The sequence below is a fragment of the Protomyctophum parallelum genome, assembly GCF_964188405.1.
Source record: "Protomyctophum parallelum genome assembly, chromosome: 5".
In the NCBI taxonomy this organism is placed as follows: domain Eukaryota; kingdom Metazoa; phylum Chordata; class Actinopteri; order Myctophiformes; family Myctophidae; genus Protomyctophum; species Protomyctophum parallelum.
The window spans coordinates 51,530,430-51,553,998 of record NC_139702.1 but is presented as its reverse complement, the minus strand read 5'-3'; the positions used below and the strand labels follow the sequence as shown (position 1 = coordinate 51,553,998).

General features: G+C 46.3%; 1 protein-coding gene across 1 annotated transcript in view; it reads right to left on the bottom strand.

Annotated features, from left to right (window-relative positions):
* pkd1a (polycystic kidney disease 1a) overlaps positions 1–23,569 on the bottom strand; it is a 114,782-nt gene that overhangs the window by 74,017 nt on the left and 17,196 nt on the right. The window contains exons 8-23 of the mRNA XM_083766251.1: positions 20,193–20,314; positions 19,494–19,644; positions 17,028–17,293; positions 15,213–15,599; positions 14,204–14,686; positions 12,605–12,736; positions 12,195–12,370; positions 10,102–10,232; positions 6,863–9,492; positions 6,522–6,725; positions 6,053–6,352; positions 5,214–5,653; positions 4,437–4,587; positions 2,048–2,200; positions 1,356–1,496; positions 163–475 (exon numbers count right to left, since the gene is read on the bottom strand). Coding sequence (XP_083622377.1) covers positions 163–475; positions 1,356–1,496; positions 2,048–2,200; positions 4,437–4,587; positions 5,214–5,653; positions 6,053–6,352; positions 6,522–6,725; positions 6,863–9,492; positions 10,102–10,232; positions 12,195–12,370; positions 12,605–12,736; positions 14,204–14,686; positions 15,213–15,599; positions 17,028–17,293; positions 19,494–19,644; positions 20,193–20,314 — 6,180 coding nt within the window. The remainder of the gene's footprint in view (positions 1–162; positions 476–1,355; positions 1,497–2,047; positions 2,201–4,436; positions 4,588–5,213; positions 5,654–6,052; positions 6,353–6,521; positions 6,726–6,862; positions 9,493–10,101; positions 10,233–12,194; positions 12,371–12,604; positions 12,737–14,203; positions 14,687–15,212; positions 15,600–17,027; positions 17,294–19,493; positions 19,645–20,192; positions 20,315–23,569) is intronic.

Here is a 23,569-nt window from a genome sequence, read left to right as displayed (position 1 = left end):
TTAAACATGCTCTTCAGTTTATAATCTAAACACTGTGACACGTTTAAAAAGTGTCACAAATAAGTGTTTAGAACCTATAAACGCTTGGGTTTAGTGTGAAACGGAAAAAAAAATAAACAACAACTTTTTTTTCTCTGCCAGAGAGCCAGTCAGTCTTTTTACCAGAGCAGTTGAAGTGAACGCGGTCCAGCAGCGTGCGAACTCGCCACCCCTCCCCGTCTCCCTCCTCCCATGAGCCTCCCTCTCCCCTCACGCGGCACTCCCCGCCGCCCGGGGGCATGTTGCACTGCAGCGTGATGGAGGCGGCGCCCTCTCCGTCCAGGTTGCTGTCGGTGACGTGCAGCGTGAAGTCGTACGAGTCGCCGTGGCGCAGGGCGCCCTGACGCAGCACCAGGTTCATGCCGTCGCTTCCCGTCGTCGTGGAGGACGAGTCCAGGACCAGCGTCTCGTTGCGCAGCGTCACGGCCGTCCAACGCTGAGACAGAGAGGATTGAGACGAAAACAAATTATTGCATTTGATTTGTCGTTTAATGCCTTTTGTAACGCATGGATTTCATTGTCATGTTGTTGAAGCAAAGTGACGTCGGCAAAACATTTTCATTTTTATAGATAGACAGAGAGAGAGAGAGAGAGAGAGAGAGGAGACAGATATAGAGATAGAAAAATGTGTGATGTGAGTGGTGACTTTCTTCATCTCATTTAAATATAAAAACTTTTCAATTAAACAAACATGTTTAGGCCTAGTTCAGCATCAAAGAGATTAAATTGACATATAAATTGATATATATACTGTATATAAATTGATATATATACTGTATATATATATATATATATATATATATATATATATATATATATATATATATGAAGAGAGCCTACTGTCAGCTGTCCAGCAGTCCAAATATTATTAAATAAAATGTCAGAGGCGAAGTGATGTCGGCAAGGTTAAATGTAGGCCTATTTGAAAACACTATACTGTCCCATTGTGCAAGTGAATGAAATTGAATAATAAATATAGGCCTAGACAAGGAGGTTAACCCATTCTGACCTGGGATCAGATTCTAAAAATGTCTTCTACATCCTGACAGTTTCATTATTAAATGGGAGGCAATATTGTGCAGTCAAAGTTACCAGGGAAAGACGGAGTAAAGGAAGAGAAGGTGGAGTGGTGAAGAGGAAGAAGGAAAGAATCTGGAAACCCTGACATCATTGTCATTTATGCAGTGGGATGACCTCATGCAGATGAGATGAGACGGTGTGTGTGTGTGTGTGTGTGTGTGTGTGTGTGTGTGTGTGTGTGTGTGTGTGTGTGTGTGCGTGCGTGCGTGCGTGCGTGCGTGCGTGCGTGCGCGTACCCCGCGGTGGAAGTGCTGACAGTTGCTGCAGGTTCCTCTGAGGTAGACGTAGGAGTTCTGGCTGACTTCATAGATGGACTGAGCCTTACAGGAGACACACTCCAGATACACCATGGGGATGTCACCACTCTGGACCAGAACCTGGCACACGCACGCGCACGCACACACACACGCACACGCACACACACACACACACACACACACACACACACACACACACACACACACACACACACACACAGGTGTAATTCACATGTATTTCTCAGTAAGTCAGTGAGGGTCGGATGCAGTCACTGTGATCCAGTACACTCACAGACAGACTCAACAGACTATGAAGTAGATGGTTATGGCAATTCATCATCCCTGCCACTTACTATAGGACATCACAGCCGTGTAAAGTCACCTTGACTGGTTCATTCCTCCTGCTTTTTTCCCTCTTACTTGTGGCTCACATGCCAGAAATTCCAGACGTGCCAGGAAATAAGCAGTCACGACACGCACGTGCGTCATAAGTGCTCTGCAGTGATCAATGCAATGCCCAAACCACACCTGTTTGGCGTCTAGCACCTCCAGTGTTGTGCATGGCCAAAAGATGGCAAAATAGCGCTGGGTTAAGTTAAAGACATTGCGCCAGGGGTTAAGTTGCGCTGTCAAAACAGGGCCCAGAGACAGGTGGTGTATGCAGTACTTACAGCCTGTGTGGTGGACTCCGGGGTCATGCCGTCTTTGCTGATGGTCAGTTTGAAGGTGTACTCGACGTCAGCCTCCAGCTCGGAGCCAGAGATGCCCAGCACCGGACCGCTGTAGCCCAGACCAAAGTTGAGGGTTGAGCAGTGCTCCGGTCCCTGGAGTAAAAAGCAAAGGGAATGTGAGAGGTGTGAAGACACTTATTTTGAATGAGAACTGATTTATTATTATTATTACCCTTATTATTATTATTATTATTATTAAATATGTATTCAAACACAGGTAGATTTTAGTCATACCAAAGAACAAAACATTTTCATACCAAAAGAGTTCATTGGCTCTAATAAAATATGAACTGTTTTGATTACAATGGCAGAGTCCATTTTCAGGCTTCTGCTAGACTTACATAACGCCTTGGCGCCAGCTCCATAAACTCCTCAGTGACAGTCAAAGAATGCATAAACACAAATAAACAGTGTGGCGGCTACATGGACATGCATAATTGCAATCAAACGCTAAACCAGGGCAAATTGCAATCAGCTGTGAAACATTATGGCCGTGTTTAAAGTGGCATTACCATTAGGGCGCAATATCTTTCGTGAATCTGACCTTAAAGGGACACTTCACCCTTTTTGCAAAAAAATATATGTTAATGACGTTTAGAAGCTTTAGATCACTTTCCTGGGGGTATTTATGTGTGTAATATGTGGTTTTAGTTATTTTAGATTGTAGCAGTGAGCCTGTTGTCTCTGATGTCATGGACACTGGTCTCACTACCTTCCTGGACTACAATTCCCATAATTCTTTGGTGCACTGCTCCTCCTTGCGGATAGGGGGAGAGCTGTCTTACTGAGACAACATGTAGTCCAGGAAGGAAGTGAGCCCAGTGTCCATGACATCAGAGACAACAGGCTCACTGCTACAATCTAAAATATCTAAAACCACATATTACATACATAAAACCCCCCAGGAAAGTGTTCTAAAGCTTCTAAACGTCATTAACATATATTTTTTTGCAAAAAGGGTGAAGTGTCCCTTTAAGACTAGGCAGGGACGTAGGACGTGTAAGCCATGTACGTAATAACACTTCACATTGATCTACTGGGAGAGGCCGAAATCAAAGTGGTGTTACGTTCGTTGCTTAGTGTTTAGCGTTTGCCAAAAAAAAACAAGGCCAGACCTTTTCAGTTTTCATCATCTGCTGAACACAATGGCCACGGCGAGGACAGAGGCCAACTGTTGATTGTTTTCAACAACTCTTTCTCTCCATACTGTCCAGTAGTATTTGGCAAGTCCTTCAGCCACACCATTCTGCTTTCTAATACTTATTCTATCTGGTAGAGATGGGCCACTTACTTACTTACTTACTTACCGTACTTACTACAAACAAAACATTACAACTGACCACAAGTTGCAGGGGGTGTATTTTCAATTTACAATTTGGTAAATTTCGGTCAATTCGGTTCATTTCTGTCATTTCGGTTCATGCAGTCACTCTCTGCTTCCATGATCTCTCTCAATCATGCTCCATACTCCTGCCTCTCCCGCATACTGGGTGTCCTTTTCGCTCAGGCTGTGTGTGTGTGTGTGTGTGTGTGTGTGTGTGTGTGTGTGTGTGTGTGTGTGTGTGTGTGTGTGTGTGTGTGTGTGTGTGTGTGTGTGTGTGTGTGTGTGTGTGTGTGTGTGTGTGTGTGTGTGCGTGCGTGCGTGCGTGTGTGTGTGTTTGAGGGTAGGGTGGGGGAATATAGCACCAGCTGTGGAATGCAGAGTTTATCTCCATGTAGTGATATAACACGTTAGATGCACACACACACACACACAAATGCACGCACGCAGGAATTAAAGCTAAAAATAATTTCACTACTGAAAGCTTTTGTCAAGTTAATACCCAATCTGTCATTTGTGAAATGGCATGAAAGAAGTCCAGGGAAGTAAGGGGCTCTAAGAGAAAACATCTGAAACTAAAAACAGGCAGTGATACAGGACCTTGAGAGCTGCTGCAATTAGGCTTTTGAAGGTTTGCTGCTCAGTGCTTTGGATACATCAATAAGGACAGGAGACAGTACAGCCTACTACTTTATTTGATATATGAAACAGGATGCTCAGCCACAAATGTATGTATGCTGCAGTGTGGGTCCTTGTGTCCAATTAACTTAGAGTAGGGCCAGCTTAACGGAAGGGCTTCAGGTGCCGTTTGGTGCCCCCCAAAAGAAGACAAAAGTATTGCCGCAAGAGCACCCAGAATGTTGAAGCAAAGGTTGCTGAAGAAGCGCTGAAACGCGCCAGTGAAGAGTCCCCCCTATTCCATTCTTCTTATTCTAGTATTTAATCTAGACAACAATTGCTCTGCTCATTGGACAGTTTTCATTAGTAATATTATGTGTGGCTTTTTACCTTGGAGGTGTCCTGGCAATCCCAGTGGTAGTGAAGAAGAGCCTGGCTGTCCGGGTCCATGTTAGGGTCATAGGACTGCTCCGCGCTCAACTGCAGGTCTTGGGTTCTCGACCACACCCTATATGTTCCCCCCTCAATGATTGGCACCAAACTGGCAAAAGATGAATATACAGTATTTTCTCATTCAGTCATTTCATCTTTTCTTATCTGATCCTACCTTGTTTGATCTTCGCGTGAGTGCAGATTGTTTCGCAGGATGCTATGACATTTCCGTCTATGGTTTTTAACCCATTCTGACCGGGGACCCATTTTGGTGTTAGCATCGTGTTATGCTTTAGCTATTGAAAAATAGCAGATCTACAAGCTCATATCGCGCCACCGAGTGGCGCGATACGAGCTTGTAGGTCTGCTATTTTTGAACAATCGAAGAACGACTGACATTTTTTTAAATCTGATCTCAGGTCAGAATGGGTTAATCAGACCAGTGTGTGTCCAGTGGAAACCTCGTATGAATCTGATCTCAGGTCAGAATGGGTTAACAACCTTTCGAGCGCAAGGTCATGGGTACGATCCCGGGCACCGCCCAGTCAGCATACTGTATGAGGAGCACGGCTTGAAGTCGCGCGGTAAGTACTGGGAGCTGATGGTAGGTGTCGCGCTCTACCTCAGCAATCCATCTCCCAAAGACCGCCGCACCCTGGCTGATACCGACAATGAGCCTCTCTGACTGACTTACTTAGTGGGGTACAAACTACATGCACAGTGCTATTCACTGACCTGGCAGCCATGACGCTCAGTTGTAGACAGGCAGCTTTCCTCAGTGGCACGCCTTCATAGGACAGGGAAAAGACCAGGGTGTAATTGCCTGCCGCCAGTGCCATCTTAGGCACTGACAGCTGCAGACGTCGCACGTCCACCTCCGCCGGGAGAGGGACGACGGAGACAGGCGAGGCTCCCGCCCCACGGAGGCCAGAACTCATGCCGTGGTCCTGTTCATTGTTGCAGTGAGGAGCAGAAAGGATCTGCCATAGGTACTGTGCTCCATAGCGTAAGCAGCCTTTTAAGTCGACGCTGGCCTCTACCAAGGTGGGCTGGGAGCACCAGATGGCCAGTCTGGGCGCTTGAACCACGTGTACTTCTGGCTCCTCGCACTCCAGCACGCGGATGTTCACTTCCACCTTGGCCAACACCCAGCTCACGAGGTTACTGCAGTTCACCTGGTTGGGAAGAGTGATTGCGGGCGGTCAGATGACAAAGACAAAGCTATAATACCCAGACATCAAAAGAGAAGGTTGGGGGACATCTATCACAGGTCTGGATTCTACCAGGGTGCATGCTACTTTTTGCAGATATAAATGGCATATAACCCATTTTGGGCGGAACCCCTTTTGGTTCATGTTATGCTTTAGCTATTGAAAAATAGCAGATCTACAAGCTCATAGCGCGCCACCGAGTGGCGCGCTACGAGCTTGTAGGTCTGCTATTTATTTTTAATCGAAGAACGACTGACATAGAAACATAGCTTTTTCAGAAAACTGTCAGGATGTAGAAGACATTTTTAGAATCTGATCTCAGGCCAAAATGGGATAATATTGCATGTTTACAAGGAAACATACCTGGACGAGGTAGTGTCCAGGCTGGCTGTACTTATAACGCGTCGTTGCGGTGATGGTGGGAAGTGGAGCGGACCCGTCGCCAAAGTCCCACAGGTACTGAACAGGAGTGGACCTGAACGTGTGATAGGCCCTGAGCTCCACCGTCTTATTGATGAACGTGTCATTTGGCACTGCGTCCAGAGCAGGGTTGGTCAGCACGTTCTGCACCAGGATGTGCTTGGTGATGTTCTGGTCATGCAGTGCGTTGAAGGCCCTCAGGTAGATGGTCAGTGACCCGGCCTGCTCTGGTGTGTAAGATGCCTATAAGGGTTGAGTGAAAGATTAAACATCGATTAATCAAAGTCCCAATTATAGGCCACAAAATAGCCTTTGACGTCGTTTATTGTGATAATAACACGGATCATAGAGAAACATATCTTATCCCCCATTATTCTATTCTATTATCTAACATCACTTCAGGGATCTTAACCTCTTTGTTGTTCTGCCAAGACGCTGCCTTGAGGTGGTGCAGATCGAACGTCCACAGGAAGTTCACAGGTTTGCCTTTAAGGATGCTGGCGACAAAGGTCCTTCTCACTCCCACAGGGATGGCGGCCTCGCAGCAGTCTAGGATAGTCAGTCCACGCACTGGCTCCATCACCTCGACATGGAGGTAGCTTCTCTTGGAGCTCACCTGGATTCATGCCGCGAAAAGGGGGAACAAAGGGCATTGTTGTTAGTTCAGCCAATCATATAAGAATTCCCCGTGAATTAAAATGAAGTGCCTTGATTACTGTGATCATATATCTTTGCTTGTCTATTAGATTTTACCTGGTTGATCGCAGTGAGGTTGACAATATATGTATCCACTCTGGTGAATTGGTGGACAAAGGTTTGGTTGAGCAGTGAAGGCAGCACTTCAGTGGCATCTCCGCTGATGCTAAGGATAAAGTTAACATCGGAACCCGCCGCCACAGAAATGGTGAACTCCACCCTTTCTCCGACCGCTGCAATCTTCTTACTGGCCCTCAGCTCCAGCCCCTGAATCTTTTCCTGAACAAAGAACTCTCTTGTAACAACATCACTGCTTACGTCGTTGGTAGCGTTCAGAGTAACGGCGGTTGGCTTCGGTTCAATGAAAACCAGAGAGGCTTTCTTTCCTTTTTCCGTCCTCCCCGGTAACAGCCACGTCCATGTCACGTTAGTTCCTGTCAAAACCTCCCCCTGGAGTGAGATGTTCACGCCCGTCGCCACGTAATTCTGTTCTGTGACATTAGTAGACGTGAATGTCACCCAGGTAATGACCTCCTGGACTTCGACAAACTGGGACACAATCTCTGAGCTGACCTCGTTGGAGACCTCCACACTGACGAGCCTCTGGCCGGGACCGGTGAAGGCATGGACCACCCAGGAGTTGTTCCATGGCATGGCGTCTCCATCCACGGTCCAACGGTAGCGCAGATCTGAACCCAAGGCCAACACGGTCAAGTTCGTCGGGACACTGACTGCAACTGGGTTGTCAGTGATATGCAGGTACACTTCCCCAACGGGGTCCAGGAACTGGATGGTTCTGTTGACAGACAGCTGACCGAGGAGGTTGGCTGCTCGGAGAAAGATGTCACACGGGCCCGGCGTGGAGAAATTGACCGGTACCGTCTTCAAGCTGATGTTGAAGACTGAACTGACGGGGTCTAGCTCCCTGAGGAGGTTCCAGGTAAAAGACATGTTAGTTCCTTCCCTTAACACAGCCTGGAGGTGTAGTGCACGGTTTGTGGGGAAGCAGCATCCCTCCACGCCGACACCGCTGCCTCCTGCTACCTCTTCCTCCGCTAAGATCTGTAGCCCCTCCAGCTCGCACTGCACAAAGACGAAGATGCTGGCATGCGCACTTCCAACGTCATTCTCTGCCGTCACAGTGATGTTGAAGGTCCCCACAGAGCGGAACGTGTAGAAGGTGGTGTGGGTCCCCGGGACAGGGTAGGAGGGAGACGGTGTCCAGGAATACCGGACCTCATCTCCTTCATCCATCTGGGCCTCAAAGTGGACTGTGGCGTTCAGAGGGACATTCACCAGGCTGGCGTTGACGACTAAACCACGTATCGCTGACAGCACGGGTACAGTCAAAACAGTGTGATTGCTGCTAACTGTGTTAGCGGCAGTCAGAGTGATGTTGAAGTTTCCGGAGATGTTAAAGGAGTGGATGACGCTCTGACCGGTCAGGATTGTCCCGTCTCCAAAGCTCCAGGCGTAACTGACGTTTGAGGCCAAGGAAGAGGTGTTGAAGAGGTATGGCTCCCAAAGAGTCAGGTTATTGTACGTAGTGCCATTGTGGTGAATCAGAACCGGGCCCACGGGCCTCTGGACTTCAATCGAGACACTGGCATTGTCAGCTGAGATGTTGTTGAACACCGTGACAGTCACGACATATTGACCCGGGTTTTTATAGGTGTAAACAATTCCTGCAAAAGCACTGACGAACACAGAGTCCTCGTCCAGCCCAAAGTCCCACCGATAGCTGTAGTTAAACTCTGGCTCAGTTCTGGCATGGAAGCGGATCTCTTCCCCGATGCGGTAGTGCGTCTTGTCAGCGGTGAGGCTGGCTTTGGCCACGACCGGTTGAACACACACCCAGGCGAAAAAGTTTGCCTTGGTAGCCCTGTTGACGCCGCTGGAGAGCAGCAGGGAAAGGTGGTAGCTCCCACTGGAGTGGTAGGTGTGTGCGATTTGAGGGTTCCCGTGGTACGTCTTGTTGGGGCTGCCATCGCCAAAGCTCCATTCGTACAGGTGAGCCGACGCGTTGCCAGACACCCAGGCCCGGAAGGGAGTGGACCTCCCTTCTTGGACACACCCCGAGGGCTCAACCTTCACCACTTGGAAGATGAACACGTGGACGGGCAAGATGAACCAGCCGGAGCTCACGGCGTTGCTGGCCGTGACGTTGACCGTGTAGTTGCCGTCTTTGACGTAGGTGTGGGACGCGTGCGGCTCGACCGCGGTGTAGTTGCTCCCGTCGCCCATGGAGAAGGTCCAGGTGATGTTGTTGCCCGACTCCAGGCGCGCCCACACGGCGGTCGGGCTGTGCAGCTCCGTGGGGGAGGAGCTCCCCGCCGTCAGCTCCTCGATCTCCTCGTAGACCAGCATGGCGGTGCAGGCCTCGGTGGAGCTGATGGTGTTGTTCACCGACACGCACACGTTGAAGGCTCCGCTCCGCGCGTAGGCGTGCGCCACCTGCCTCTCGCGGCCCTGCAGCGGCTCCGAGCCGTCGCCAAAGTGCCAGGTGTAGTGGATGCCGTAGGCCGACGGCCAGGCGTGGGCCTCGAACGTGGCCGACTTGTCGGCGAGGAGGAGGCGGGGCTCGGTCACGATGTCGATGCGGTTGAGGATGCTGTAGACGTGCATGGCGACGCGCTGGCTGATGTTCTCGTAGCGGTTGGACACCGACAGCAGCACCGTGTAGACTCCTGTGAGGAGGGAGCAATGTGGAGAGAGAGAGGCATGGCAGAGAATGAGAGAGAGAGAGAGAGAGAGAAAGTCAAATGACATTATCCGCTGTTACAAAAAGTTTTCATCGCAGTTAACCCATTCTGACCTGAGATCAGATTCTAAAAATGTTTATTACATCCTGACAGTTTAATTATTAACCCATTCTGACCTGAGATCAGATTCTAAAAGTGTCTTTGATTTTTCAAAAATAGCAGACCTACAAGCTCGTATCGCGCCACTCGGTGGCGCGATATGAGCTTGTAGATCTGCTATTTTTCAATAGCTAAAGCATAACATGATGCCAACACCAAAATGGGTGCCCGGTCAGAATGGGTTAAGAAAGTAGTATAGTAGTGATCAAGAACAATCAGCATCAGTAATGCAACCATAATGTAAATAAAGAACATACTCAATACAGTATGTTATGTATTTTATTTAACATCCACCAATGCATGAGCATGGTGAAAGGTTTTCTACAATGTTAGCATGCAAGCACTGGATGAGATAAGCACGCCAAGACCTTAAGCTTAGGCTAACCATGTTAAATATGGCTGATTGCACAGTGAATCCTACCAAATTGAGTTTACCTGGCTGGGGGTAGATGTAGGTGACATTATTAGTCAGGACCACCTGGTTTGGGGAGTAGGAACAGAGGAGGGAGGAGGCATACGGAGGCTTGTATTCAAACTCCTTGTAACCACCGTCACCAAAGCTCCATCTACAGTATGAAGAAGGAACAGAGTAACAGACAGACAAGGGTTAAAAAACACTGTGGGACCAAATGGTTGCTTAGAGGAATGTGCATAAACAACATGCACTGCCATGGCATTGTGTGTGTTGCGTGTGTCCACGCACGCACGCACGCACGCACGCACGCACGCACGCACGCACGCACGCACGCACGCACACACACACACACACACACACACACACACACACACACACACACACACACACACACACACACACACAGTAGCCTACTACAGCAAAGAGACATTGCTATTGTACAGAGAACTAGACAATAGGGATAGCAGAGGAGACATTGATACCATCCAGAAATGGTGAGCAGGTATTTCGTGGTTCAATCCAAGAAATCTTGCACATTTTTATCTCATAAAAAAAATACACGCTCATTGACATTTCCATGAGCACAATCAGGTAGTCTTTGTGACTGGCATGCACAGAAAGAAAGACACACACACACACACACACACACACACACACACACACACACACACACAGAAAGAGAGAGAGAGAGAGAGAGAGAGAGAGAGAGAGAGAGAGAGAGAGAGAGAGAGAGAGAGAGAGAGAGAAAACAATTAGCTGGAAAGTGGAACTCTTGTGTGGGACGCATGGGTGTTTTGGGAGTGGAAAGTCAAACCTCAGGAGAACAGTGAGAGAGCCGAGGGAAAGTAAGCTAGAGAGGCGGTGGGGTGAGAGTCTGAAAGGGGTTCGAGGAAAAGAGTGCGAAATAATGAAAAAAAAGAGGGAGAGAGGAAACGACAGAGCAGAGGGGAAAATTCCTGTCAGCAATCTACTCTGACCACAGGGTGATAAATCCAGGAGGAACTGAGTGAGAGAGAGAGAGAGAGAGAGAAAGGGATGATTTTGTTTTGTGCAAACAAGAAGAGCATTAAAGGAATGACACTCCTTAAAATGATCATTTTTGTATATAAATCACTCACTCCAGTGTTTCCTGGAAAGCCTGACGATAAATGTTTGTTTTCTTTCGCATGCCTCCCGAAGACGGAAGCCATTTCTGACACAATGGAGTTGATCATGACAACATCCATGAATGACGTTCAGGAGTGGAGACCACCCTCTGCTCAACAACATCACTCCCATCCTCTATCCCCTTATCATCAAGTTCACCTGAGTCCCTAGTGTCACCGCCAAACACTCCCCACAGTATAAATATACCTGTTACCTGTGTTATGGAAAAATGGTAAATGGTGCATTTATATAGCGCCTTTATCCAAGGCGCTTTACAGAGATTGTGCATTACATTCACCCATTCACACACACATTCATACACCATGCAAGGCACCAACCAGCACATCGGGAGCAATTAGGGGTTCAGTGTCTTGCTCAAGGACACTTCGACAGTAACTCTGGGGGAGCCCGGGTTCGAACTGGCAACCTTACGGTTACCATCCAGGCACTCTACCCCTGAGCCACCACCGCCGTTATCTCATCTCTTACCTGTTTGATACTGTTTCGCGCTGTCAAAACCCCCCCCCCCCTCTCCCCAACTAACCCCTTCATCCTCAGCCTCGCCCCACTAACACTTCCCTCTCTCTCCTTCTCCTAGGATCCCCGAGGGGGTCAGCGTCGGAGCAGAGGCGACTGACCGCTCCCGAGCAGAGCACTACGCCCCCACCCTGAGTCTCGCCGTCCTCCTCGGGCTCCTCATCAATACACCTACATCTCACTTAAACAAATAAATACTGTTAAACTTGAGCAGAAGGTGTGGTATCTTACTAGTGAACATGCTGTTATGTATGTACTATAATAATCCAAGGCTTGTATACTCCAGGTATGATGATATTATTCTCTTGAGTAATCTTCCTTTACATTGTGCAAGGGAGAGATACACACCCAACACAATAGCAGAGGAACAATCTTCCTCTCCCTCTCATGACGCACACACCCACGCACACACCGTGTGTCCAGTCCCTACCGGAAGGTGGCGGAGACAGACATGTCCACGACCACAGAGGCAGTGAGGGTCTGCGCCGAGCCCTGGGTGACCACGTCGGGCACGCCCGTGACGGTCAGGTTGACCATGGGCTGCAGCCTGTCCACAGTCACGTTGAAATGCTCTGTGAGGTTACTGACATGGTTCATGGCCGTGACCTGGGGAAGGAGGAGGTACAGGAGCACAAACGTGTTCACTTCACCAAGTGGCGATGCAATCCATTTAACGATCGGTGCAAAGTGTAATCCTCGGCATTCATTTAACTCAGAGAGTGTGCAAATGTAACCAAATGGACACGCAAAGGGTCAATCAGACTCAATCTGGTTACATGTGTACACTCTTAACCCATTCTGTACGGGAACCCATTTTTCAACAGTGTGAGACAGACTCACTGTGAGCTTGTAGATGGCAGCATTCTGGTAGATGACATTGAGAACAGTGTTGTAGTAGGTAAAGTATGGCTTGTCGTCCACTGTCCATTTAAATGTAGGGTTGGTGCCTTCCTTCACTGATGCTGTGTAGCTCTGAAACACACAGAAAGATATGCTGTAGAATGAAAGTAGACAATGCATACTTTATTTAGTATGAACAATAACAAACAACAAGTACACACAAGTGACAGTAAAAAAGAGATAGTTCCAGTCATTGATTATGTCTGATTCCAATTTCAAGCTGTTGTAAGATGTCTCTATAAACAGTTTGTCGTGTCGTTGATCAATGTTGATTCATTTAACATTAAACAACACTAGCTGGGGAGAAATTAATCCGAAATCAACAAGATCGTGCACAAAGATTATGCCCATATCTAACATCATGAGCGGACGTAGAATACGCCAATGGGCTTTGACCTTTCTAGATATCATCTATATGGAATTGTCAACAGCAAGATTGCACGGAGCGAAAGAAGAAAACATTGATATTTGGTCTGGTATTGCAGATTTGGTTAAGGACATGATCTAGTCATTATTAATTTTTCCCCATTGCACAGTGATTGGAGTCCTGACATTTTGTGGCATCTTTGGTCTCAGGGGGGAGGGGTGGCTGGGATTGTTTGTTGTTTGTTTTTGTGTTCCTTTCTTTTGCTGTTATGTGTTATTTTTATGTGTTTTGTTTTCTTTATTTCATTCATGATGTTAACATGTTTTATTGTGATTTTTTGTCTTAAATAAAAAACATTTGATAACAAAAAAGAAAGTGACTTTCTGTGTGTGCAATGTGCACTGCATGCACTCAAACTTTGTTGATCATGCGTGAAAAAATATTTTTGTTAAATATATACAGTATATAAAACTTGCCATCTTATGAGAACAAATATTCTGTTCTGGTTTCAAATACATTGTAGCAGCTGTGTGGTGGTGTGTGTGTGTGTGTGTGTGTGTGTGTGTGTGTGTGTGTGTGTGTGTGTGTGTGTGTGTGTGTGTGTGTGTGTGTGTAAAAAGTATATATATATATATATATATACAGTATATATATATATATGATTTAGCACACCCAGTACTAATAGAATCCATTGAAAAATCTCTTTTAACAATTATTTTGGTTTTTAACCATTATACTGGCCCATTTAATATTAGATTAATTACAAACTGAACACTAGGGGGCGATGGTTTTTGAAAACATTATGCCCATACCGCACGTCAACACCACGTCAAAAATCTAAAACTTTTAACGAATTCTGTCCCAGATACACCTATTAAAAACGTTTGGGACATTCCAAGCATTTACGCCAAGGTCATACAGTGTCGCGTGTAGAAAATAGCCGACCTATAAAGCTAACAACAATTACTACAAACACTCACAGTGTGGAGTAAAGAGAAAGTAAGCTAGTCACAAGACGTATGTAAAAAAGACATAAATAGAACCACTCCCCATTTCGGAAATGTATGGTACACACACGCACACATGACCTCACAAATCACTCACTCACTCATTCACTCACTCACTCACTCACTCACTCCCTCACTCACTCACTCACTCACTCACTCACTCACCACGACTGACTCCATCAGCACCCTACGGGTGGGATGCGGCTGCACCACGAGTCCTCTGAGCGGCTCCTCTAGGTACACCGCCATTGTCAGGCTGGTCTCCGTCACTTCACTGCGGGCCACCAGCTCCACTTGCACGGGGCCCTTCCTCTCCTCCGCCGACAGCCGCAGGTCCAACACCGCAAACAGACTCGGGTCCCCGGCCTCCGCCCCGGAGCCCGGGATCGGCCCCAGCTGACAGAGCTCCGGGCTGGAGGAGAACTCCGGAGGGCAGGCCGCCTGGAAGGTCACACTGTGGTTGCTGCCGTGCCTGTGGACCTCGGCGGAGTAGCCCGACTGGACACGGAGCAGTAGCCGGGTGCTGTTGGGCTGTAAGTAGAGAGTTCCGTTCTGGGGCGGAGGGTAGAGCACCGTCAGGACCAAGGGGGGCACCACCCTCACAGGACACGAGGCTGTCGTTGGGTAGGAAGGGTCGACGGAGGTCACCTGTATAACACATCAGATCTCAGCACGTCAATAACCATTACTGCCATTAACCCATTCTGAACGGGGAACCCATTTTGGTGTCAGCATCATGTTATGCTTTAGCTATTGAAAAATCATATCACGCCACCGAGTGGCGCGATACGAGCTTGTAGGTCTGCTATTTTTTGAAAAATCGAAGAAAGACTGACATTTCTAGAATCTGATCTCAGGTCAGAATGGGTTTAATCAGACCAGTGTGTGACCAGTGGAAACCTCGTATGAATCTGATCTCAGGTCAGAATGGGTCAACTGACAAACTAAGTTGACGTGTTGAACTGTTTTGTATACTGCAGGTCACACTGGTTCTATCAGACACACATTGTCTGACCTATTTGTCAGCCCCCTGAACCCACATTTGTGAGTGCCGAGTTGGACTGACACTAAAGTCGTTTATAGTTTTTATAGTTAAATAAAATGTCGTTGTAAAACAAATGCACATATATGTTATACACGATATCACTTCCCAGCCAAGAGAAAAAAGCCTGACCATCAAGTTGTAGAGCCCCGGCTGGGGCAGACCGGCGGCCAACTGGGCGCCCTGCAGTCGCGTCTCACTGCGCCCCACGTAGAGCACCCTGATGGGGCAGACCACGTCCCACAGCCAGCGTCCCTCTCCGTCCTGCAGGAGAGCCTCCACGTCCAGTTCAGAGGGCGCGGCCGAGTCCACGTCGGAGTCGTGGTCCGCCGAGCCGTCTGTGGACTGGCTGGCGTTGCTGTTGACGAACCACTGTGACTGGTTGAGGGCTAATATGGTCTGTCGCCACGGAGACTGTGGCGAGGCGCGGCAGTGCAGGAGGGAGGCGGGGCCAGAGTCATGTTGGAGGGCGACGACGTCACCAGGGGACACCAAGAGGTCCTCCAATGTGTCTCGTACCTGAGACAAGAGAGAGAGACAGGGAGAGAGAGAGAGAGAGAGAGAGAGAGAGAGAGAGAGAGAGAGAGAGAGTTAGTCGTACATCAATTGTAGTTAGTCAAACACAGAAGTTGACTGGCAGTCAAAGACTGGCTGCTATTTATACATTATTATATCACTCGTGGACAGAGGCTGCTTAACTCGCATTTCATAACGTCAACTGTTACGTAGCCACGTTGTCGCTGATGCGTCATCAGCCAGCGCCACTCTGTCCATGCTTCTCACTGTTGGAAAGAAATAGCGCCGTTCGAGACAAAACCTACGGTAAACAGTGAGTAGCGCAGTGACATTTTCAGATCCGCGGAATGCAGCGAATCAGACTGGAACCCAGGCTAGCATTTTTACATGTTGAACTTGTTTACAGGCTATAAAGCTTGATTTGATTGTTTTTGAGTGGTGCAACCACTCCTACAACCAGCAATGTCCGTGTACCTGCTTGTGTACCTGTATGTCCGTGTACCTGTTTGTGTACCTGTATAAGTGAGCAAGAGTATGTGACTTATTTATACCAGTAGGGGGCACCAGAAACACAGAGAGTGGGGTATTGCTGTGCCTGCTAATATGAGAGAGAGAGAGAGAGAGAGAGAGAGAGAGAGAGAGAGAGAGAGAGAGGGGTGTGGGGGGGGGATTGCACCACTCAATTTTTTCACTACAAATAAAGGCATCAACCTGTATGAATAAGGCAAGGCATCAACTATATCGTTTACAGACAGATTTTCTGGAGCATTTCCATCATTATTTGTCACTGTGTAAAGACCTTTAATCAGTCACGGAAGAAACTTGGGAGCCTGAATTGGTGTGCCGATTTTTTTCCATTTCTTATTGGATTATGTATCTCAAGCATGTCTCTGCAAGTTGATTTTTGTATGATACTGAAATAAATGGAGTTCAGTGAGCTCTTAATAAAGCAAAACGATAATATGCTCTAGGAAATGGTCAGCAGTAAGTAAGTATTGTATTGTGTTGTGTTGTGTTGTGTTGTGTTGTGTTGTGTTGTGTTGTGTTGTGTTGTGTTGTGTTGTGTTGTGTTGTGTTGTGTTGTGTTGTGTTGTGTTGTGTTGTGTTGTGTTGTGTTGTGTTGTGTTGTGTTGTGTTGTGTTGTGTTGTATTGTATTGTATTGTATTGTATTGTATTGTATTGTATTGTATTGTATTGTATTGTATTGTATTGTATTGTATTGTATTGTATTGTATTGTATTGTATTGTATTGTATTGTATTGTATTGTATTGTATTGTATTGTGTAACCGGGAATACTTTCACCTATAATGACATGCCAAAAATAAAGATGCCAGGTTGGAAGTGTTTAACTCCCTGAACATTCAGTTCACAGCCCCAAAAGATGATTCCCACTCTCCTGATAGTTTTAGAGCATATTATGTTCTCTCACCAGTATGTGTGCAGCTGGTCCTGCAGGTAGAGTGAAGACCACCTCATTCTGTAAAGTGTACCGGGGCCTCAGTGCCCCAGGACTCAGGCTCCGTGTCTGGGTGCAGTTAGGGCAGGAGGATGGCTGACAGGGGCTCGAGAGGGCCAGGCAGCGCCCCTGGAATGGGCACCACTGTTGCAGAGGGGGGCAGGAGGAGGAATGCGAGGGGCTCCTAGCCTCTGTGGGGACACATACAGCCACCGGAGCACACACTGGACCGCCACAACCTGAGAATCCAGAGTTGTGGAGATGGGGGGCAAAACAGTGGAACATGAAGAGAGAGAGTGTGTGTGTGTGTGTGTGTGTGTGTGTGTGTGTGTGTGTGTGTGTGTGTGTGTGTGTGTGTGTGTGTGTGTGTGTGTGTGTCACACACATGAGTACACAGTATATAAGCAGCATTATGTTATGCTTTAGCTATTGAAAAATAGCAGATCTACAAGCTCATAGCGCACCACCGAGTGGCGTACTATGAGCTTGTAGGGTCTGCTATTTTTTTGAAAAATCAAAGAACGACTGACATAGAAACATAGCTTTTTCAGAAAACTGTCAGGATGTAGAAGAGTGTGTTGTTATTCTACTTGGCAGAGTAATTGTGTATTCCTCTCCATGTAGGGGGGGGGGGTGTTATGCCTCTATATGTGTATTGGGCAAACTACTGTAGGTAATGCGCTCTTCTGACATAAATATCTTCCAGCGAAGAGACGAGACACGTCAATAATGAAAATGTATCAATTTAAAGCTCTTTCCAGCTCCATCTCCATCTCTCTCTCTCTCTCTCTCTCTCTCTCTCTCTCTCTCTCTCTCTGTCTGTCTCTCTCCCTTCGTCCCTCCCTTTCAGGGAGCCACAAAGATATCACAAATTGGATCCCATAATGTAACAACATAACCTATAGGTCATCTTTCAAATTCAAATTTTGAATTTCAATTTCATGTGTGAAAGGCAGCAGTTACTGAGGGACACATGATCAGAAAACTAGTTCAGGCAGTGATACCTCTCTTTCTCTCACTATTGCTATCATGCCCATTTCTTTCAAAACGTTTCTCCATGGAGATGTTCAGGTAACATGTGGATCTGTCCCTGACTAGTTCACGTTCCTCTCGCAGTCTTAAGGCCATTTCAGACGGGGAGCGAGTGGTGCGGGTGTTCTCGCTTGGATCAGCGGTGCTGATGTACTGTACAGACGCGTAGCTGACCACAATCCAGCTCTTCTTGCCGTGGGCGTGTGCATGAAATGAGCACTCTCACGAGAATTTCAAGGGACCGCGCCCGTTTGCGTCTCTGCCCCGCAACTTCTCTGCACGTCCCAAATAATCGCCCGCCTCTCATTTAACCCATTCTGACCTGAGATCAGATTCATAACGAGGTTTCCACTGGTACACACACTGGTCTGATTAACCCATTCTGACCTGAGATCAGATTCTAAAAATGTCAGTCGCTCTTCGATTTTTCAAAAATAGCAGATCTACAAGCTCATATCGCGCCACCGAGTGGCGCGATACGAGCTTGTAGATCTGCTATTTTTCAATAGCTAAAGCATAACGTGATGCTAACACCAAAATGGGTTCCCGTTCAGAATGGGTTAAAATGAATCACTCGCTCCCCGTCTGACACGGCCTTAAAGCGATTTGCACACGGGACCGATATTATGTGTGCATACTGGCTTGGACCACTGCGCTTCTCACAATATCCTCTACGTATCCACATTTTCTACGAGTTGCATAAGAGAAAGTTCAACACATTTCATCTCTGGCAGCACGTGGGCATGTGCGCACGACAAGCGCCAATGCAACAGTTTCACAGGAGTGCGCCAGCTCGTCACTTCCGATTGCCCGCGCCTCCCTTCCTGAACGTTTGACTTCCTTTACTACCGTAGGTGGATCGGTCGCTTCCTTCCTCACAACTTCAATGGAGACAAGCTGTCAGTTTGTTTGTGTTTTTATCCTTTCCATTATTTATTGATACATATATTTTCACGATCGAGAAAGATGTCAAATAAAAATAAATAATAAATATAAAACTTCCTGTGTCAAAAGGCCTTTAGACAGGGATAATAACAAGTGGGTTGCACAGAGCGGAAGAGATCTGGTTTGATCTTGTTTGGCTGATTCATCCCCCACCTCAACCATATTATACTTTGCTCTGTCCTAGTTTCTGTCTCCATCTAACGTGGATTCCTCAACATGTGAGCACACTAGCACAGGTGGAGCATGTCAACATGACACATGTTTTTTTGTGTGTGTGCACTGTGCAGTGTGGGCACCCAGGTGTCAATTTAAGGCTACAGGTGTGTGTGTGTGTGTGTGTGTGTGTGTGTGTGTGTGTGTGTGTGTGTGTGTGTGTGTGTGTGTGTGTGTGCGTGTGTGTGTGTGTGTGTGTGTGTGTGTGTGTGTGTGTGTGTGTGTGTGTGTGTGTGTGTGTGTACGCACCAGGTAGCAGCAGGTGCGTGCCAGGGTGGTGGCAGTGGGGCCTGTAGGTCTGAAAGCGCACCTGAGTGTGCATGCTCAGCTCTTGCGTGACAAACTCCAGGGAGGACAGGCGACCACGTTGAATGAAGCCCAGCGCCGGGAACAACAGGACCTGCATTTGACCGCAAGGACAGAACAATGGGTGAAGGAGGGAGGAGACAGACATAGAGACAGACACTGTTTCCTCTGTACTTCTCATACATTGGGCAACTGGCTGGCCCAAGGGCCACATGTGGCCCCCACATTCACTTAATGTGGCCCTCAGGTTAATATTAGCATACTGATATATTATTGATTTCAGCTGCTATAATTCCAAACGTGCAAACATCCCAGTTTTAACGAATGACTTTAATTAGTAGCGTAATGAGTAGTATTAAAATGTTATTGTCTTTTTGTCCAACGTATTTGGATTCAGTTCATGAAGTAGACATCGCTATAACTAAAGGCATAATTTGAAAGGGATTTTGGAATTAAATAAAATGTTTACTTTTCAGGATTCCAATTCAAAAATAGCAAAGAAAAATGAAGGATTTAAATTCAAATAACAACAACAACAAATAATATATGCAATGTGTGGCCTGTGTGGCCCTGTGGAGTGAGTGTGGAAACATAGCGGCCCTCTCCATCATCAAAGTTGCCCACTCCTGTTCTATAGCTCACCTCTATGGTGCCACTGGGTGGTTGTGGGGCTGAGAGCTGAGTGGAAGACGGGCTGTGTAGAGGCATGTGGGAGGGAAGCACCGCCAGGCCCATCATGTAGACCCCGGCATCAGGAACACGTACTGAAAACGGAGGAATGTAGTAATAATAATAATAATAATAATAATAAAACGTTATTTGTATAGCACCTTTCATGACATGACATGCAGCTCAAAGTGCTTTACAGAACAATGGAGAATAAAAGAAAAGCAAGGCAACGACAAAAAAACAAGCAGTAATGCAATACAGTGAGGACGTGAATAACAAAAAAAATAAAAATAAAAAAAATAAAAGATCAATTAAAAGCAATGTTGTAGAAGTGGGTCTTGAGGTGAGCTTTAAAAATGTCTACAGAGGCTGCCTGACGAAGGTACAGTGGGAGCTTGTTCCATGCCGACGGCCCGTAGAAGCAAAAAGCTGCTTCCCCGTATTTTTTAGTTGCCATTTTTTAGGCAAAGCGTAGGGATTCACTATTATTTAGCTCATTGGTTCTCAAACCTTTTTATAAGTACCACCTCAGAAAGTATTTGGCTCTCCATTCCTACGCCAATAATGCTGCTGCTCAGAACAAAACTCTGTCTAATCACTAATCAGCACGGCTGATGACATTTCTAATGTGATTAATCCGTTCTCAAAACTTCTATTAACGGAAATGTGTGATGTCATGCTCCATTTCAGCATGGCTGGAGAGCCGATTTCAACCGACTGCTTGGTCAGAACCTGTAGTAATATAAATATTTCATTCCACTTACTGTACTTTTGTAAATTTTTCCCTTTTTTGGGCGACTCCTCTGTGTACCACCAGTTATTACCAGTGGTAATAGTACCACAGGTTGAGAATCACTGATGTACAGTAGATCATTTGCTATTAGGATTAATATGAAACAGGAGACTTCGTATTATTATTCGTCGCTGTCCGGCAGAAACCAGATAACTCAAATGTTCATGTTATTTTTTTGTTTGTTTGTTTTGTTACATTGTTGAGGGCTGCTAACCCCTCCTATGTCCAGCTTTGAGGGTTTGTGTAAACACAATCCTACTTTTACTGGTTAAATAAAGGTTAAATAAAAAATAAAATCCTTCCCCATCCATCCTTCCTCTTCGATGTCTCCCTTTTGACTGATAAATGTCCATTCAAACTCTAGACAAGCCTGCCCCAAAGTTATTATACGAGCTGGCCAGATATGTATGGAGAACCAGGATAACTGGAAGCGACAATGGAGGGCTCGTCTGTGGACCACTTGTAAATGCATTGCAAAGGCAGGTACTGTAACAGTACCTTTTCCTAGTAAACCAGTGAGATGCCTGAGGGCGAGAAGCGACAGGTCACGTGCACTGGCTATAAGAGCGTGTCTTGAGTGTATACAGGGTTTGATGAGGTCAGATCAACATATGGAATGTCAGAACAGGTCAGCTCCATATATGGAGATCTAAGGGGGGCAGTGTCTTGAGAGGGCCCAGGTACAGTAGGGCCGGGCCTTAATTTTCGGGCCTGTTGAAAACTCTAGTTTTCGCCGGCTGCCAGGCATAGTCATTTACTATGACATCAAAGTTCTCCATCCCTGATGATGTCGCGTGATGTCATGAGACCTGGGGGCTTTCCCGATGTATGGGGATTTTGAGTGATACACTGACGGGAAATTCACGATTCCATAGATAGTATGGGGATTTTGAGTGATACAGTGACGGGAAATTCACGATTCCATAGATAGTATGGGGATTTTGAGTGATACAGTGACGGGAAATTCACGATTCCATAGATAGTATGGGGATTTTGAGTGATACAGTGACGGGAAATTCACGATTCCATAGATAGTATGGGGATTTTGAGTGATACACTGACGGGAAATTCACGATTCCATAGATAGTATGGGGATTTTGAGTGATACAGTGACGGGAAATTCACGATTCCATAGATAGTATGGGGATTTTGAGTGATACACTGACGGGAAATTCACGATTCCATAGATAGCCAAGCCCCAAGCCCCACCATATGAATTGTGGAATATTTCTTTCTCCCTTCCTTGTTTGTCTGTGGTCAGTGTTGTTTGTGAAACAATCAATAAAAAGGTAGAACATTTGACGGTAGCTCGACTGTGCACAGCTATCCTATTCAGCCATATTGAATATTGTCTCCTCCGACCTCCTCAGAGCTTCAAAATGCAAAAAAGTGTGCTTTGAAGAACACCCTGCACCCTGCAGTACAATTGCACAGTATAACAATGTCATGTGTATTGAAAGAGTATTCAAGATGTAACCTTGTATCCAACAAAAAGACTCTTAATGACAGTAGACAATGTATGTACACTGTACAGTACATCCCCATATAGTCCTTGGAATAAAATGGCCCTGAGCAAGAAACCTGCACCTGTTTGTCACATTCAGTACCTCATACAAATGGAGACATGGAGAAATGTGTATGTGTACACCGGCTTCGAATGTCACCCATAATCACCAGTATGTTCCTATCAAGACCATGCAATGGAACATTGTGAAACTGTTCTATAGCATGGATTCCAAAACGTTTCAGCCCCTGACCACAAAATAATGCTGCCATTAAACCTAGGGCTATGTAAGGGTCTTATAACAATTATGGTTAAAATGTATATATGTTCCACAAGAGGGTACGCCGGTGCTTTAAAATTTTACACCATTTGGCAACCTTTTTTGACACACATTGAGAGGATGAACGCGGCTGACATCAACAATCCTTAACTTATTATACTGACCCTACTGTCATTTTTTTTTCCATTATTATTATTATTGTCTTTATTTATTTTTATACACATTTTTTTTTTATTATTATTATTATTTGTTAGCATACTTCTATTAGTCTTCTATTATGTCTATGTATATTTGTATGTGCCTTTTATTTCATATGGTGCAAGATACCGGGGTTGTGGCTCTTTCAGAGCGGGAACTCTGGGGGGAGGGGAGGGAAAAAAGGGGAATTTTTTTTCCGAAAAATGTTGTATAATATTTTCGTGTGGACATTAATAAAAAAACTAAAAAGAATTATATATGTAATCATTTTTACATTGTATTTCACTCATTCTGTTGAATTCCATTCAGGTGTGTAAACATTTTTGATGACCCAAACTACATTTGCGACATCACAGCCAGTGTCCCAACAACATTAACCATTAAAAGCAGGGAGATAGATATACAATAACAACCCCCCCCCCCCAGAGCCCACCGGTGGTGCTGGGGTGGCGGTGGGAGCAAACAGTGCATTACAACACCAGGAACGGCATATATGCAGAGGAAGGAACACAGTCCAGTCTTAGGTAATGGTCAGCTGATTGCCACGTCAGCGAATGACATGTGGGTCTTGCATA